This window comes from Trichosurus vulpecula, chromosome 4, assembly GCF_011100635.1.
Source record: "Trichosurus vulpecula isolate mTriVul1 chromosome 4, mTriVul1.pri, whole genome shotgun sequence".
Lineage (NCBI taxonomy): Eukaryota > Metazoa > Chordata > Mammalia > Diprotodontia > Phalangeridae > Trichosurus > Trichosurus vulpecula.
This window is the reverse complement of record NC_050576.1, coordinates 54,989,036-55,008,902: the sequence shown is the minus strand read 5'-3', so window position 1 is coordinate 55,008,902 and position 19,867 is coordinate 54,989,036. Positions and strand designations below refer to the sequence as shown.

At 40.2% G+C, this 19,867-nt stretch overlaps 1 protein-coding gene across 2 annotated transcripts in view; it reads right to left on the bottom strand.

Moving 5' to 3' along the window:
• LOC118846264 (nitric oxide synthase 1 adaptor protein) overlaps positions 1-19,867 on the bottom strand; it is a 392,781-nt gene that overhangs the window by 98,666 nt on the left and 274,248 nt on the right. The window contains exon 4 of one of the 2 annotated variants that reach the window (XM_036754593.1): positions 17,672-17,745. In XM_036754593.1, the coding sequence (XP_036610488.1) occupies positions 17,672-17,745 (74 nt within the window). The remainder of the gene's footprint in view (positions 1-17,671; positions 17,746-19,867) is intronic. The other variant, XM_036754594.1, reaches the window with a different exon arrangement.

The following is a 19,867-nucleotide window of genomic DNA, read 5'->3' as shown; positions in this document are numbered from 1 at the left end:
CAAAACAGATAGGAGCTGCTGCTACATTGCATTAGATCGACCCTTGCCTAGAAGGTCAGTCTGCTCCTCTGGATGGTGATGGGCTAATAATGTACCCTGTTAGCGACAAATGACCATATTCAACTTGAAGTTTTATGCTAATGGGAGACCCAGCACTGACAGATAAATGGCATCTACAGATGATCCTCATTTTGTCCACTCAACAGTTGCCCTTCTACTGTTCCCCTGTTCCCTCCTCTTTTTCCCTCTCCCTTCAAAGAAGCTTTTACCAGAGCTGTTAGCAAGAAGCAAAATGAACAGATTTACCACTTAATGTACCTTCATTTCCTCCATTTACTCTCAGTGCTCATGAATTAGGAAGAATCTGAGCCAAAAGGCTGACAGTGAGGGGGATGAGGCAAAATAAGTCAGAGGGCTGGATGACCCACAAAATGGGATAATGAGGCCTCCAGTAATGGAGAGCTCACTGTAAAACAAGGGAAGGGGGAAGGCGGGGGATACATGCCAACCAGAGATTTTCAAAGGCAGGCTGACCAAATGGATTGTAAAATGGGAAGAACCTGGACCGTACTCATGTCCCTACTAGTGGATCAGAGTAAGTCTGAGTAAACCATTTCATTTCCTTGCAACTCAGTTTTCCCAGATTTGATCTGATTTTGCACCCTTGCTATTTGTATACATATTAGTTACCCTGCAAGGCTATATGGTAAGTGCGGTAGAATTGGAGACTTGAAGGATACCTTACATACAGGTCATCTAAATGAAGAGCCCCTCAATGAACCCAGCAAACGGTTATGCATTAGATGTCACCACTTGAATCTCCTGAGTAGCAGGGAATTCACCAGCTACAGAAGCAGCCTGTTCCATCCTGGACAACCTGAACTGTCATGAAGACCTTCCTTAAAACAAGCCTAAATCTGCTTCCTTGTAACTGCAACCTAACTGTGCCAGTTCTGCCCTTTGGGACAAGAGAAAACAAGTTAATTCCCTGTTCCATGTAATGACACTTCAAATATTTGACAACAGCGATCATATTCCCTTCAAATATTTTCTTCTCCAGGATTCATTTCCCCAGTTCTTACAATGGACAGTTGGTGACCCGGTTTCTAGAACACAGTCTGACCACAGCAGAGTGCAGCAGGGTTATTACCTCCTTCATTCTGGACATTGTGTGCCTCCATTAATACAGCAGAAGACCTCATTAGCTTTTTTGGCTTCCCTATGAAGGGCAGGCCCCTGACTTAGACATCAAGGTCAGTGATTCTCATCTTGACTGCCTATGAAGCCAGCCCTTGGCCACTGTCTTGAACTAACTTACATACCAAGGCCAGGATTGAGCAATAATTTATTAAAACACAGCTTATAATATAGAAATGACAAGCTTTTGGCTGGGGATGGAGTGTATCTAACAAGGACTTGTAAGAAGGTACTTGTCACTGTCATTATTACTGTCCAATCATATCCTACTCTCCATGACACCATTTTGGGTTTCCGTGGCAAAGATATTGGAGCGGTTTGCCATTTCCTTCTTCAGCTCATTGTACAGATGAGGAAACTGAGGCAAATAGGATAAGAGACTTGCCCAGGGTCACACAGCTAGTAAGTGCTGAGGCCAGATTTAAGGATTCCTTACTCTAGGCCCAGCACTCTATCCACTGTGCCACCTAGCTGGTCCTTTCACTTGTATTTATCTTGCAAATATCATCACGAGGACTTTGCACTAAAAGGGAAGAAATTGTCCATGTATACCCATGAAACTAGAAATAGAATCAACAGTACAGGAAGAAGAGCAGCTGATACATATATACATATACATATACACATACATATACGTATATACATGTATACATACATGTATACATACATGTATACATGTGTATATATATAAGTTCAGGAAAATTCAACTTCATGGTTCTTGCTGAAACTTGGCAGAATAGAACTAAGGACAAGTAAAGCTTTCAATGGATATACTATATTCAAAACAATAAAAGGTAAAAGGACAGTAGCATATTATATTAAGTATATTGACATATACTCAAGTAAGGAAATCTTGGTACCAGAAGAGGGGAGCAGGATGAAGAACAATGGAGAAAGAAACATTAAGCTATATTATCACCAAGTGGCACTATAGATTATCCGGACAGAAAGAGGAGAATAAATGCTAAGTCTGGTACAGGGAGGTGATATAGTAGTGTTGGGGGACTTCAATTATTCAGACTACTGCTGGAACTCTCTCCCTTTCTGCCAAAAGTAGAATATCTCATTCATTTTTGGCTTAACTTAATGAAATTTCACCTAACAAAAAGTGGAGGAACCAAGGTGGGAGATTACTGTTCTGTACTAGATTCTCATCAATACGGAGGAATTCCATGCTGGGGTGGGAGTGGGAAACTATATTACCTTAGAAGCTCTGAGAAGAGTAAATCCAGGCAGATTCTGATATGCACCTTGGCTATTTGGAGAGGAGACTGCCAAGATTTGGGGCATAAGGATTAGTAGGATCTCATAGACAATTCCACAAGGAAAGTTAGCCCATGATGAATAGGAAGCCTTCAAGAATGAAATTCTGAATAAACAAAGAGAAACAATCCTAATGAAGTAGAAAAGGAGGAATTGTCTAGAGACACTTAAGTCACTGCACAGGGAATTTTTCAGCCAACTTAAAATTTTAAAAAGACAGGAAAAGAAAAAGCAAGGTGAATGAATGGAAGGTGAATGCAAGAGCGTGATGTGGTCCTGTAGGAACAGTGTCAGGAATACAAAACATGCTGAGATTGAGGAAGAAAGCCTTTTATTGCATATTGGAGAAAACAGGAGGATAAAAGAAGTCACTGGACTACTGCTATGTGTGAATCAAATGATAATAATGATGATGGAGAGAAGGCAAAAGGACCTACTCATGTCTTATTCTGGTTTTGCTTCCTTGACCAAGGAGAATCATCTTGGGAGTACAAAGGACAAGAACAAAAATGGTGAAAAGAGAGTTGAAACCCAAGATCAATAAGAATCTATCACTACTTTTAGACTGTGCTTAACTGCCTTTGATAAGTTCAGGTCATCAGGCTTAGAATAAAAACATTCTCAGAATTTTGAGGATGTGACTGCTGAACCATCAAGAGTGATCTTTGAAAATGATGGAGAATAGGAGTGATGCCGCATGGTTACAAAATGGCAGATGTCCTGATTTAATTTTAAAAATTAAAATAATAAAATAAAATAAATAAAAATAATTTTAAAAAATTTAAAAAAGCACAGAGTCTGTAAACCATGGACCGGTGATCTGATTTAATTCCTGGCAAAATCCTAGAATATAATACTAAAGTGATAGTGACTATGACCAGAATAGTAATGAAGAGTCCAATAACCACTTGAAAGGATTTCTTCAATGGAGTGTTTTAGGAATCTGTCCTTGGTTCTGTGCTGTTAAAACATTTTTATTATTGACTCAGATAAAGGCAGAAATGGCATGTTAACAAATTTACATATGAACCCAAATTTACATATGAACATGTTGAATACAAAAGTCAACATTCAAAAAGATCAACAGGTGAGAATGACTGACTGAATCTAATTAAGATGAAATGTAGTAGAGAGAAAGCCAAAGTCTTAGGCCACTGATCAATTTGTACAAGTGCAGACGGGAAAAAGATGATGAAAAATCAGTTCAGCTGAGAAAAAGATCTGGGGCTTTTAAAGGACAGAACATTCACTGGAATGGAAAAGCATTTATGAAGTGTTTACTACATACCAATGACTATGCTGAGCATGGGAAATATAAATAAAAAATTTAGGTAGTTCCTGTCCTCAAGGAGCTTACATTCTAATTAGGAGAAATAACCAAGAGAAGTGGATTCATGTCCATATTTGGTTCAAGTCTGATAGAAAAGCCAGAGAATACTAACACAGAAAGCAATAGGGCAGATGGCAAGGGCCCATGAACCTAGGGGAATAAGAGCAGGGTAGATGACTCCTGATTATGAGGATAGGGGATGGAAAGGTCTGAGTGGAGCAGTGATCTAGCACCTCTAGTAGAGGTGCAGATGTCGGGGTTAGCATCCCTCTATCAGTGGGTGTTCCTCACTCCATAGGAACTAGGCAACGGGGCCAATGATGACTGTGCTAGGGATGATGATTACTAACCACCAGGGAGTTTCAAAAGTAGAATTGGTTGAATCAGGAGGTGTGTGTTCCCTCGCTAGAGGTTTCCAAGTAAGATCTGGATGGTCACATATCATTGTTATAAGAGATTCTTTTTCAGATATAGTTTGGACATGACTAATGTGGAAATATGTCTAATTAGGACTGTGCATGTATAGCCTATATCAGATTCCACGGCATCTTAGGGAGAGGAGAGGGGAGGGGAGGGAGAAAAAAAATTTGGAATTCAAAATAATAAAAATGAATGTTGAAAACTATCTTTACGCATAATTGGAAAAAATAAAGTACTATTAAGTACTTTATTATCTGATGATTTACTTTATTAAAGTAGTATTAAGTGGGGGGAAGTAAATAAAATGCTTAAAAAAAGGAGAGGTCAGTCAGGTCTAACATTGTTCAAAATGGTTCTGGAATAGAGAGTTACTGAATCAGTGTGTCACAAGTACTTGTTGTCTATGGGGGAGATAACTGGACTCTTTGGGAAATAAGAAGACCATACCATAAGAGAGCAATCAGGTTTCATCAAACCCCTTCAGATTTATTGGCATCACCATTACTGGAATGCCAATGGACACTGGCATCAGAGAAGAACGCTCGTGGAGAAGAACTCAGCCAAAAGCCGGGGGGAAATGAGACTGAATTCAGATGTACCACTGGGAAAATGGGGATCCAAGACAATCCCAAAGGACTCATGATGAAAAATGCTATCCACCTCCAGAGAAAGAACTAATACTATCTGAATACAGACCAAAGCATACTATTTTCACTTTCTTTTTTTTAATTCAAGCTTTCTTACACAAAATGACTAATATGGAAATATATTTTACATGATTGCACATGTACAACTTAGATAGCTTATCATCTCAAAGTGGGGAAGGGAAAGAGGAAGGGATAGAATTTGGAATTTGAAACTTTAAAAAAAAGAATGTTAAAGTTGTTTTATGTGTAATTGAGGGAAATAAAATATTATTTTAAAAAAAGATATGGGTTGAAACAGCTGCTTTCGGACATCCCAGAGGGACTCAGGTTCTGTGATTCTGTATTGCATTAGTGGGGCCAGTCAAGTGAGTGTATCCGCATTACTTTGCACTGCATTCTCCTCTCAAGAGACTTTCTAAGCAGTCTGATAAGCATCAGTTATGGGAAATACAATTGCTATGTTTTTCAGACGGAGAAAGCACAGCATCACAAAACATCAAACCCTTCGCTGGGTTTATAGCAGAACTCCAAGTTTCAAAGGCTCATTAGATCATAAGTTGAAAGAGACCTCAAAAGCCAACTAGGCCAGCTCTCTGATTTGACAGATGAGTAAACTGAGTCCCAGTGAGGTTCAGGGACTTGCCAAGGCCACATACACTGTAAGTGGCAGAGCTGGGATTTGAACCCAGGTCCTGTAACTCCAAGTACGATGCTTTTTCCATGGTGCCAAGCTGTCTCCTGGTCTGTTGGACAAATGTACTTGACCGTCCCCTCCCACCCCAAACCTTTCTCTCCTCCACTGTGTAATCATGATCTGCCTGTAGACAAGGTTTAATTATGTGTGTGAGGTTTTCCCATTTTAACCTAATTGGATCTTCTATCATTATTAGAATTAAAGATGCTCTCTCAGGCTAGGTCCTGTGGGACCTGTCGCAGTGACTTCAGCTTAATCAATCTGGTGGCTGTCCACAGGTCATGCTGTGGAATGTTCTCCATTTCCCCTCCCTTCTTACTTCTCTCCCCCAAACTACAGTTTTTCTGGTGGCTCTGCTCTTTATTATATCAATTGATTTATCAACAAGCATATATTAAATGCCTGGTTTGTGCAAAGCACTATGCTGGTGGCCAACCATTTGGGAATGAGATTCTCTGAGCCTCACGGGGTAGGCCCTCAGATGGTAGACACCTCATTCACCTCTGGACCTGTACTGGAAGCCATTACAACTTATGCTTGGCTGGCTTCAACTTAGAGAACACAGGGTCATCTCCCGGCCACCATTAGTCATTAGAGTAGGACTCTGGTGTAGGCCATTGTCCATATTCCAGTCTTTTCAACTGCCCTTGGCCATTTATCTTTCTATTTCATCTAGGTCTCTTTTTGTTTAAAGAGTAATGGCTATGAGATTGTCTGAGTACAATGGGGTATTATAAGCTTTGGACAACAGACATATTCTTAGAATGGAAGGATCCTGTATAGAGAGGGCAAGCACCTCAGAGACAATATAGTCAGGAAATTGAGGGAAGCTTAATGATTCACCCCAAGCTCTCACAGGTATTAAACACCTCAGGTGGTATTTGCACTCAGGCCTTCTGAAAGATTGGATTTTTGTAAATTGAATAATCTTTAGATGTGCTAGAGCAGGAGGTTTTTAACTTGGAATCTGTGAAATTTTAAAAAAATATATTGATAGTTATATTTCAATATAATTGTTTTTTTCTATTATTCTATATTTTATTTTATGCATTTAAAAAGACTACTCTTGGAAGGAATAGAGAGATCTCACCAGACTTCCAAGGGTCCTGTGACACAAAAAAGATTAAGGACCCCTGCACTAGGGCAGAACCCAAATGTTTGAAGAAAACCTGGAGAGATTTTTTTTTTTTTGTAAAGCAAATGTGTATTTGCAAGGCCAACATCTGTTTAGATGACAGCATCAATAGGAGTTTGCTCATCGAGGAGTGCCCTCAGTTTACCTCCAGCTCTCTCTTACGGCAGCTCTACCTCCCCACAAGCTGCTATGCCCACCTAAGGATGCTGCTGGCGCTCCCTGATTGGGAAATGCCCAGCCTGGGATCGCTGTATCTGGAGGAACCTCAGTCACGCTGCTCAGAACCCTTCCAGTTCATTCTCTGGTCTGTTTCACCTCCATACCAACCACCTTCTCCCTCCCTCTAACCCCACCAGTGTCCAGTTCCCCCTTTATAGTTTGTCTTCCTCTATGAGAATATAAGTTCACTGAGAGTAGAGACCACCTGGTTTTCTTGTTTTTGAATAACTAGTGCTTGGCAGAAAAGCACTTAAAATGTTTCTCTCTCTCTCCCCATCTATTTATCTATCCATTGGTCTCTGTCTTTCTCTCTATCCATCTATTTATCTATCTCTATATATCTATCCATCTATCCATCCATATATTGGTCTATTTATGAGTCTCTATCTATCCATGTATTTGTCTATCTATATCTATCTATCCATCAGTCTATCAGTCTCTCTCTTTCTCCATCTATTTATCTATTAATCTATCCATCCATCCATTCATCCATCTATTGGTCTCTCTCTCTATATATACCTATCTATTTATCTATCTCTCTATATCTATCCATCCATATGAGTTTCTATGTATTTGTCTATATATCTATATCTATCTATACATCAATCTATCAGTCTCTCTCTATCCATCTATTTATCTATCCATCCATCCATCCATCCATTAGTTTCTGTCTCTCTATCCATCTATTTATCTCTATATATCCATCCATCCATCCATATATTATCTATGAGTCTCTGTCTATCCATCTATTTATCTATATCTACGTATCTATCTATGTATCTATCTATCCATCCATCCATCTGTCCATCAGTCTTTGTCTCTGTCTGTCTCTCTCTCTCTCCAGAAAATTAGGTCCATCCCCCATCCTTATCACTACAGCCTAACTGGCACTTAGCCGACACATAATAAATGCTTATGGCTTGATGGGGGCCTGCAAATCACAACTGAATCATAGGTCCTCTTAGTGTGGCAAAGTAGAAAATCACTGGATTCGGAGTGGGAGGATTGGGTTGGTGCCTCCACTCTGACATTTGCTATGTGACCACAGACAAGTCTCTGAGCTTATCTGAGCTTCAGCTGCCTCATCTGAAAAAAAAAGATGGGGCAATAACACTGTACTATTTATAATTTAGATGGACCTGTGAGGATCAAAATTATATATGTATGATCATTTTTAAACTGTAAAATGGTACACACACTTGAGCTTTTATGACAAAATATTTGTGAAGTGACTTTGGGAAGGTCATTTCATGCCTTGGCTTCTCTGTCCAATGAAGGGACTGAAGCAGGTGACCTCTAAGGTTTCTTCCAGTCCTGAGATTTGACAGTTTTATGATTCTATGTGTTTTTCCCCTATGGATTGGTTCTTCATCCATCAAGTGTGGAACATAGTTGCTTTGAGTGAAAATGGAAGAGAGGTTAATATCTGTGCAGTCTTTGAGGACTATGTAGAATAAAGGTTTCAAGTAAACTTGAAGCATTTTTCATGGCTAAAGAGGATGACCATTTCCCAGGAGGGACATATCTAGAGCCAGGCAGATAGGCTCACTTGTCAATCTTCCAAAGGCAGTGGAGGAAGGCTCAGGAACATCAGCCATGGGGTTTGAGGTGGGGTCAGAGAAAAACATGGGCTTAAACTGGTTTCTCTCAACAACAGATACTGACCCAAGTAGAATCATGTAGGACTTGGCGGGGGAAGGAGGAGGGGACTCAGCTATTCTAGAGTAAGGCTGACACCTGCCACTGTCAGGGGTAAGCAATGAGTTGCCAGCTGCAGGATTCACATCCATCTCTGCTCTTTTTATACTCTGTGTTGTATACTTAAGGGGCTCTCCAGAGCATGGCAACAATGTACAGTAAGAAAATACAGGATTAGAGTCAAGGATGTGGGCATGTGGAGAGTTGGAGAGGGGGGAAGGGTCTGTGATTCCATCAGTATAATGAACCCTGGAGGAGGGGTTTCTTTCTACCAATGCAGGTTCGCACCAGCTCTGCAACTTCTAGAATTTCAGGAGGGCTGCCCAGAGCTCTGAGAGGAGGAGACTTGTCCAGGCTAACTACCATAGCTGGTTCTGGACCAGGTGCCAGACTGCAGCCCGGGTCTTCTAGGTTCTGCTATGTTCCACCACCTCTGTAAGACGGACAGATGAAGGGGCAGAAGCCTCATTCTCTGCCTGGGCCTTGTGTAAGGCTAAGATCTATTTTGCAATGTGTATTCTGAGAACTCCACGGTCAGCCCTTTGGATTCTGAGGCTACTTATCAGTCCTGAATTTTACTTCCCACCCCTCACTCACCTGCCTTCATTATTTGATCACCAGCTGCTTATTAAACCCCAGTCTAATCTCATTTCTCATCCTGTACCCAGCATATTTCTTATGCTCAATAAATAATTTTTAAAAATTCTACACTTTATTCTCCATAGGAACAATTCTATCTGTGTTTAAATATGCCAGGTATTTCCTCCCTTAAAAAAAAAAACCAACAACAAAAAACATCCCTTCAGCTGAGCTGGCTGCCCCTTCCAGCTAAGGTCAGGCCTCTCTCCAAATCCATTCCATCACTACGACCTTATCTACTACCCTCCAGCTACACTCACTACTTCCCACAAATACCTACAGGTCCTGGCTTGTAGCTGGTTCAGGTGAACGGAGCTCAGGCCTGGCAGCATTGTCGTTTCCTCGTTAACACAATGATCATACTTGTCACACAGGCACAAAGGCCTGGACCCTTTCCAGCTCCTCACAGTGTATATCTGAGGCTTGGGCCACCTCATTTCTGTTGCTCTAGAAAACACTGACCCAGAGGCAAAAAGTCTCACCTTCTTAAGTGGTGCCTCTCTTCCTCCGTAGGACCCTAGGCCTCAGTTCTGTTATCTCTAAAGCGAGGGGTTGGCCTGGATGAGCTCTGAGGTCCTATCCTGTGAACAGCATGTCTGGGGGCAGTGCATGTGGGAAAAGCAGCACGGAATTTCTCAAATCCCAGGCCCTTCATCTCTTAGGTGATTCCTTTTCCCCATTTATAAGACTAGGGGATGATAGCAGATGATCTCTTCCTTTCACAGACAAATTTCTCAGGTAAGCCCTATCTATGTCCCCCTGTCTTCGTTTCCTTCCTAGTTTATTTTATTGTTCAATTCCTCAAACCCAGCTTCTATCCTCGGTAGTTTTATTATTTACTGCTCTATAACCAACACTAGCAGCTAGCATTATTTGATGTTCTGAAGTTTGCACTTTCATTTCATCCTCACGATACCCATCTACATTTGAAGAAACTGAGGCAGATGGAAATTGAGTGACTTGTTCAGGGTCACACAGTTAGTGAGTATATGAGGGAAGGGAAGGAATTACACATTTATTAAGCACCTACTCTGTGCCAGGCCCAGTGCTAAGTTCTTTACAAATAACTCATTTGATCTTCTCAACAACTCTGAGAGCTAGGTGCTATTATGGCCCCCATTTTACAGTTGAGGACATGGAGGCAAACAGGGTTAAGTGACTTGCCCAGGGTCACACAGCTAGTAAGACCAGAGACCAGATTTGATATCAAGTCTTCCTGACTCCAGGCCCAATATTTTATCCACTGTGTCACCTGGCTGCCCCTAAGGCAGGATTCAAACTCTAGCCTTCTTAACCCTGTCTGGCATTATCTACTATTTCACTCGAATGCCTTTATATGTAATCACCAAAAATTTCCTTGTCACCAGTTATAGTGGTGTTTCCTGTTTTTATTTTTACCAATCTGGATTCATTCATTTAGGTAATACTGCCCCTTCCCCTCTTCCATCCTAAAAAATCCTCCCCCTCAATGAGAGAGAAAGGGAGCAAATTTGGAACTCAAAAATTTTAAAAACAAATGTTAATAATCATTTTTACATTTAATTGGGGGGAAATGAAATATTAAACTTTTTAAAATTAAATGTTAAATTTTAAAATTTAATATTAAAATTTATATAAAAGTAAAATATTAATTTTTAAAAAAATTTAAATTCCCTTTGGCTTCCATAACATCAGAGGACCCTGATTCTTTTCCTGCTTCTCTGATTTATGCTCTCTTTCTATTATGTGTTCTCCACATAGTAGGCTCTTTCATAATAAATGCTGCTGTCTCCATTGATAGTGACTCTCCCTCCTTCCTTCAGCCAAATGTGACTGAATCCTTGAAATAATAATAATGGCTCACATTTACACAGTACTTAAAGGTTTGCAGCAGGCTTATGAACATTATCATCTGGTAAGTCTTATGGGGTAGGTGCTATATGTGTCCTTACATCCATTCTATAGATAAAGAAATTGAGGTTCCAAAGGGTTATAAGATCACATGACTAGTAAATGTCAGAGGCTAGGATTTGAGCAAAGCTACCTCCTGATTCAAAGTTCAGCACTCTTTCCAAGACTGGTCCCAACTTCGTGCTTTTCTATTCAGCCTCTCCCTCACTAGTCTTATGGCTTCAATCATCCCTTATTTGCTGAGGATTCTGAAGTTTTATCTCCAGTCCCAAATTTCAAGCGGCCTTCAACACATCTGAACATTCATCAAGACACATTGAACATCCCATGATCACCTTGAGTTCAATATATTTATAGCTGCACTCGTTTCCTTTTAAGCCAGGCTCTATTCCAAATTTTATTTTAATTTTACTAGCACCACCACCCTTCTCCTGGCCTCAAAGCCTGCGAACCATCTTCAACCTCTCCCTTTTTTCTAACCCCATGAGTCACCAAATCCTATTAATTCTTTCTTTGAACTATCTCTTCTGTTCATTCCTTCTGCATTCTATTCTGTCCAAGCCTTCATTATATTAGCCTGGATTATTTCAATAGCCTCAAACTGGTCTTTCTACCTTTTTACCCAAGAGTTTCTCCCACACAATGCTGTCCCATGGATATACCTAGATCACTTCCATCATGCCATTTCCTTACTCAGGAGTCTATCAAAGGCTCTCTGGGGCTACTGATTAAATCTAAACTACTTCATCTGGAATTCAAGGCCCTCAATAATTTGCTTCTACTTTATCCATCTTTAATTTCCAAATTCACTTATTCATTCAACATTTACAAAATGCATAATGTATACCTTCTGCTATTGTCCAGCTGGGTGAGTCATTATCCGCTACAAGCATCTTGCTTTTTTCTACCCTATCTCTTCCTGTAACGCCCTTTTCTTTTTCTCTAGCCATTCAAAGCCTATTCATTTTCCATGATTTATCTCAAATTCCACATCTTGCATCCTTCTTCTAAAAATTCATTTTATTAAATATGCAAATAAATGCAATTTTAAAAAATATTTAATAAATATAAAAATGAATTTTTTATTTCTATATAACCTCCATTTCCAAAGTATCATTCCCCCTCCCAGAGAGCCATCCCTCATAACAAAGAGCAAGAAAAACAGAGCAGCAAAACCAAACCATTGAAAAAGTCTGACATTACATGTAGTATTCTACACCCATGTAAAGAAGGTGGAGAAGGGGGAGAAGGAGAGAGAGAGGTGCCTTCCCATAACTCTTCTTTGGGACCAAGTTTGGTCATTAAAATTTCTATAACAGATTCAACTGTCTCATGGACATTGTTGTGGGAACAGTTTTCCTGGTTCTTCTAACTTCATTTTGCATAAGTTTATCTGTTTTCCCAGGCTTCTCTGCACTCATCATAGTAATCATTTCTGATAGCACAATACTGGTACCTTACAAGATTCTTAATTATATCCCTCTTGTCTCTTTATTGTGTGCTATTTTGGGTTATTTTCTAGTTGTTTTGTGTTTAATCACTTCACATATATCAGTCTTGTCCTCCTTATAAGAACTGCAGGCTTCTTTAGGACAGAGGTTCCCCACAGCCAATATACATACAGTGGATACCCAATAATGACATTCAAATGAAGAATGAGTGGTAAATTCTAATGTTACAGCTGCTTTCAGAATCAATAGGCCAACTTGACATCTGGCAGAATGAGTGAATTCGGTTTGCATCTCAAACTTCTGAGGTAACAATAACTTTGAACAGGAAAAAAATCTCCGAAAATCATCCTTTGTCTACCGTTGTCTGAACGTAGCTGCCTTCCATGTAGGAGATGTCAGGGAATGATGAGGAAGACACAGCTGTAACACATCTAATGATCAGGGAGGTGAGGCTAGCCTTGCATATTGCTTTTCTTCAGTCATTTCAGTTATGTCTGACCCGTCATGATCCCATCTGGGGTTTTCTTGGCAAAGACACTAGATAGTTTGCCATTTCCTTCTCCAGCTCATTTTACAAGTGAGGAAACTGAGGCAAATACAGTTAAACGACTTGCCCAGGGTCACACAGCTAGTGTCTGAGCTCAGATTTGAACTCAGAAAGGTGAGTCTTCCTGACTCCAGGCCCAGCACTCCATCCTTTGCACCACCTAGTTGCCCCTAACCCTGCATATTTTGATTTAAAAAGTGGCAGGCTCACTTTGATACTAACATGACAAATGAGAAACTCTTGGCTCATGCTTGGGAACCTTTCTCTTAACCTGTTTACTCAGCCCTTAGATTTGTCCTTCACTGACTGATTCTGCCCACCCCTCAGCTCTTATTCACTCCTTATAAGTGGCTACTTTGCCACAGTGTACTCACTTGAGTCTTTGCTCCTAGCCCCTTCCTGATTTTGTGTGTGACAAGCGGATAAGTAATGTTCCACCACAACACACGTTGCCTTACTTTGACAACCTGCCTGTTTTCCACCAGGACTCTGTTAAATAGCCAGGCATGCTCATCCATTAAATGAATGGATATACAAGCTATCTCTATGCTCCACACCCTTCAGGAAGCCTTACTCATAGCTGGCCCCACAGCACTATATTGTACACTAAGAAAACCTCCCTCAGAGCTCTAGAAATCTCCCCAGTAGTCATCCCTTCTAGTACTTCCCTGGGCCCTGCCCATAGGCAGGTATAAGGAGAACAAGATCATCTTTATTCCAAAAGGGAGAAAATTAGCTGGTTGCAGACAGAATGCAGGCCATAGTGAGAAAAGCTGGGGTAGTCTATTCTCCAGACTTCTTTCCTTCAAAGTAAAGATCACTTTCCCTACCATTGGATACATACAATTTCAAGACTGACCTATCAGCATGGCAGAAGGGGAATGTGGACAATTGCTTGTGGCCCTGGCCTCCCACATCAGTGCCTCCCTCTATTAGAAAGTCATAAGGCTCTCCTGATCATCCTGAATTATGTGACTTAAGCAACAAAGATTCTGAGGAAGAAATTTCTTGGGACAGCCTGACATCTGGAGACAAAAATCCCCAAATCCCATCTTTCAGTCCATGGTTCCCTAGGCAATTCACAGAAAGCTGGACTTTATTCATTTGATTTAAAACTCAGTTGCTTAGTTTTGACATTTGACTTGAAATTTTCGTATGGTGAAAGTTAAATATCAAATAAAAGAGTGGATGAATAAGAATATTTGCTTTAAGAACTGGACACCATTTGAGATCTAGACAGTATGTCTCTGACTTACTCAAAACTAAACTAGGGGTCAGCTGGGCAACCAACAAAAGCAAATAGCCGCTGACTCCCAGGCAATAATAATTAAAACCGACAGGTTGCGTAGGACATTCATTTATGTAGCAAACGTTTGTTGAATACCTATTATGTGCTATTAATCAGGCCTATTCTAGGGGCTTCCTGGATATCTGTTGGGATAATGTTGCCCTCCAAATTAGACTTATAACTAACCCACAGCTATCCCTAAATTGGCTATGCTGATGTCAGGCATCTTTCAAAAATAAGTGATGGAAGGTGAACTTAGGGAGCCACTGGGAACTTCAAATTCCTTTTATTTCTCTGGTCAAAAATGTTCTTTGCTTCCCTGGCATGATGGATCATAAGATTCCTAGAAAATCTCTAAATAAAATTCCTCACTCTCACAGTGATTTGGTAGGGACAGGACAAGGTTCTTTCAAGAAGCAAAACCAGAAAAAAGGCATTATGGTGATGTCATTTGATGTCAGATTGACTTGATTTTTATTTTATTCTTTACTTTCTTCCTTACAGTGGATAATTTTCAAAGTGGAAAGAATAGAATAAGCACCTAAAGGAAGAAATTGAAACCTACCAAAATAACAACTTGCATGTAGATAGTCCTTAGAACTCAGGGTTCTCTTTCTAACAATCCTGTGGTGAAAGTCATACATGATATTAGCATCTCTCTCTTAACAGACAAGGAAAATGAGATTCAGAGAGGTTAAATGATTTATTTGCCTCTGGTTACTCAACTAGTTTCAAGGGGACAGATGTGAACTTAGGTCTCTTGATTCTTTCTATTATACCACTCCCAAGGCTTTCATGATCATCTCTATATGAATGACTCTAAGATCCATCATATCTAGCCTGACTTCTCCAACAAGCTCCTGTCCTAGTCTATGAACATTGTGGTTATTTTCTTTTTTTTTAATTTCATTTTTATTTGCACTCTAATGTCATATTTACTCCCATGCCATAAACTTTTGTTTCTTCAGTTTCTTCTGGGACATCTTTTTCTTTTGAGCAACCTGCTCTTCTGGTTCAGGAACAATTTGTTCCTTTTCAGTAAGTAACATCTCAATATGGCAAGGACAACTCATGTATGGGTTGATTTGACCATGAGTCCTGAAAGTATGCCATCGCATTTTGGGAGCCTTGTTAACCTGGATATGATCAAAGACAAGAGAATCTACATCCAAACCTTCAGTTCTGTGTTACTCTCTGCATTTTTTTAAAGCATATGCAGCAAGAATTCATCCCTCTTTTGGGGCCAACAGCCCTGTGTCCAACCCCATTGCTTAGGTGTGCCAATGGGGAACACATTCATTGTCTCTTCAATGTGACATCTTTCAAATACCTGGTAGCTTTTTGGATATGCATGCCCTTGATAGCTTGGGCTGTTTTACAGGTGTTCTTTTTTTGTTTATTTGTTTTGGTTTTTTTTTGGAGGGGGGAAGGCAGGGTGATTGGAGTTAAGTGACTTGCCCAAGGTCACACCGCTAGTAAGTGCCAAATGTCTGAGGCTGGATTTGAACTCAGGTCCTCCTGACTCCAAGGCCAGTGTTCTATTTACCGCGCCACCTAGCTGCCCCTTATGGCTGTTCTTGAAGTGGACCAGGAGATTTGAACCTCTTGACTTGCATGATTTTGTGGGCTTCTCTGCACCTCACCATCTTAAATGATTACATAGGACGGCTCAAGGGAAGAGGAAGGGTCACATTCTTTACATAATTTCAAATCACTTTCTAGTAAGGTTATATCAGTCTAGTGCTCTAACAATCCATTAGTGTGCCTGTTTTTCCTCAAGCCCTCCAATATCGACTGTTCCCATTTCTGTCAACTTTGCCAATTTTCTGAGTGCAAAAGTGAGGCAAAACTTCAGAGTTGTTTAGATTTGCATTTCTCTTACTATTCACGATTTGGAACATTCTTTCACATGATTATTAATAGTGCACAATCCCTTCTTTTAAGCACTGTATGTTCATATGCTTTAACTGTATGTCTACTGGGGAATGTTTTCTATTTTTATATATTTGTTAGTTGCCTGTATATCTTGGAAATCATACCTTTATTGGAAATATTGGATAAGAATATTTTTCTCACATGGGGTTTTAAAATTTTATTAGTCTTTTCAAAGAAGTACCTCTGTGGTCTATTTTTCCTATTTATTTCTCCTCTAATTTTCAGCATTTTATCTTTTGCGCTTATTTTTGGATTGTCTAATCAATTTAAATTTTTTTGGTGTATTTTTAGATCACCTATATTTCCTAGTACATCCTTCCCTCTTCCCCTCTCAGTGTCATACCTTATAATGAATAAAAAAGGGGAAAAAATTTAGCAAAAAGATCCAACATATCAACCAAGTCCAACATTATATGTACAATATGGTCCATATCTCTGCAAAGAAATCTCCACTCCATTCTTAACACTTTTGCCAGAGTAATCTTCCTGATGCACAGTTCTGATAACATCATTCCTCTGTTTTGTACATTCAGTGGTCCCCCATTACCTACCAAAAATAGTACAAATTCTTTAGCCTGGAATTTGAGGTCCTCCACGATTGGCTTCCATTTGTCTTTCCAGTCCAATCATACGCCATTTCCCTCCTTATAGGTTATGTTCCAGCTACAGCAGACAACTTTCTACATCCCAAAGGTTTGCCCTTTCCTGCCTGAAAATCATTTAGGCATACTAACCATCCTCCCATGCTGATGCTTTCTGACTATATTCCCATCAGTTGACCTCTCCTCCAAAGTTCAGAGCAGGTATCTGCCGGCCCTGAATCACCCAAATAGGGCAATTTCCTTCTCAAATGTGTCACGTCACTCATTCTGGACCTTTCCTATACATTTTAAATTTATATTTTAGTTATCTTACCTTCAAGATTGTAAACTTTGGAACTTATCCTTAACATCTAGCATACTCCATGACACACAGTGGATATATATTAATCAACAGAATTAATGTGAATTTGAGACAGGGGCATGGACTGGATGACCCCTCAAGCCTCTTTCTATCTATGGACTGGAGAGTATATAATAACGTTTAGATGGATCAATTCACCTAGTGACAAGAATGGCCTTTCTCCCTTGTCCCTATGATAAAGTGGAATTTCCTCTTTCTACTTTCAGTTGGAAAGATAGATCCAGAAGAAGGAATAGAACTCATGAAGGAAGAACAGTGGAAGCAACGTGAAGTGACCCAATAAGCTACTCTGGAAACCTCTTATTCCTCGCATGCCAAAGGACCTGGGTTCCACTGGCACACAAGGTGTTCTTACCGGTAGATGGGGTCTTGCATCACCAACATCTTGCTCTCATCCCAGGTCCACTCCTTTTTCTGCAATAAAAGAAGCTGTAAATGAATAAATTAAGTCGTTATCCTCAGCTACAGAACCAGAGGGCAGGTTAAGACAGAAATGCTTACATCAATATCAGCTTTGCTCTTAGCCCCTACTTCCTTCTAAGGTCTCTTGAGTTAATTGCCCAGGAAAGGAAAGTGCCAAGTGTCAAGTGTCTGGCCTAATCACTTTCCTTCAAGCATGTCAGGAGAGAGCCTTTCCAGGATGCTGAGGGTAGGTATGGAGGGGGATGCCTCCAGGGACTACAGGCAGTCTTGAAATCTGGATTAAAGCGGGCTAACCAAACGATGCACCCATGCATGCACACATACATGCATACATACATTAACATGCAGGCATAAATACATACATGTACACATATATTGGACTCTGCGCAGCAAAGTATAAGAAATAAATGTGGAACGAGAATGAAAAAATGGTGAGAGTAGCTTCTGGAGAGCAATGAATAAGGTTCTGGGAAATTTGACAGAGGCCAAGAGTGACATTCCATTCTAAAACAATAACACAAAAAAGCCTGAACTTATGCTATAACTGAGATAAAAGAACACTGACATTCAGGTTATAGCCTCACATTAACATGCAAATAAATGAGGGATCTCAGCAAATGAAGGGGACAAGGGAAAAACAAAAACTCAGGCACATGATCAGAAAAGCTACAAAGAGAAGGACCATGAGATAGTATCATTTCACAGAATCATGGTACAGGACTTTGGAAATCAACCAGTCCAACCTATGGCTCAATACACATGCTCTTTAGAACAAACTTGACAAGTAATCATTGGGTTTTTGGGAGGCAATGAGGTCAAGTGACTTACCGAGGGTCACACAACTAGTAAGTGTCTGAGGCCATATTTGAACTCAGGTCCTCCTGACTCCAGGCCTAGTGTTCTATCCACTGTGCTACCTCCCTGCCCCATTATTCCGTTTTGAAAACTTCCATTGAGGGGAAACCACTCACTGCCTCCCAGGACAGCCAGCTTCATTTCTGGAGATCTCTTAACTTTTAGGGATAGTTTTCTTAAATTCACCTGAAATGTGATTTTTGGCATCTCTCATGAATTGCTCCTAGTTCTGGGTTTTTTTTTGTTGTTGTTGTTGTTGTTTTTTGCCTCTGGGGTTAAGCCAAATGAGTTTTATCTCTCTTCTGAATGACGGTCCTTTATTTACTATTCTTTTAAAAAATCACCAACTATGCACCATCCCTGCACATAGTAGGCACTTAATGAATTCCACTGAATGTCCCTGCAGGACCTTCAGTCATTACATGGTGCTTATTTCCTTTTATTCTCAGGGCATCCCAAGAAGACCAGTTCTTTTTCCCATCATGAAACTACACTACCTACTCTATACACAAACTGACCAAGAAATTTTCCAGATCATTCACGGTGGATATAAACCACTCTTGCTTCAATTATCTGAAAGTAGGTAGTTTTTTTTTTTTTTAAGTCTTGGCTTTACAGGGCTATAAACAGAAAAAGTTCAAAAGTCTACTACTTTGTAACTTGTTTTAAAATCACTTCTCTCTTCCTCCTTCATTTTTATCTGCTCTCCCCTCCCTTTTTATGGCAAAGGCAAATCAAGTTCATTTTCATCTTGTCTTCTCTGTTTAGTTCTTCTAAGGAAAAAACAAGAAAAATTTCCAGGAGGAAAGCCTCCTCCCTTCCCACAAAAAATGGGTCTTCCTGGAATTGCACCTCCCTCTTGTAGAAAGGGGTTCTAGGGATCACAGGCTTTCATGATGGGTCTTCATTTTCGACATAGGACTGGAGGACTCCTAGACATTCAGCTCTATCAAACATCTAGACTGATATCCTTCCAGAAAGGTCATTTTAATTCATTAGGATCTTACCCTCTACAGAGGAATAAAGGGGGATAGATACTTTGAAGCTGGAAGGAAACGCATTTCATGGGTAAGGAAAACTGAGTTGGGGGCAAGTGGGTGGTAGAGAGAAGAAGGAGACGGCTTACCTAAGGTCACACAAGTATAAATAGCAGCATCATCATTTGAGCTCATTTCTTCTGATTCCGGCTCAAATGCTCCTTCCACTACACCATGCCACATCTGGTGTCAAATATTTGGAAGGTCACTGAACAGGGAGGCAGCATGGTACATCA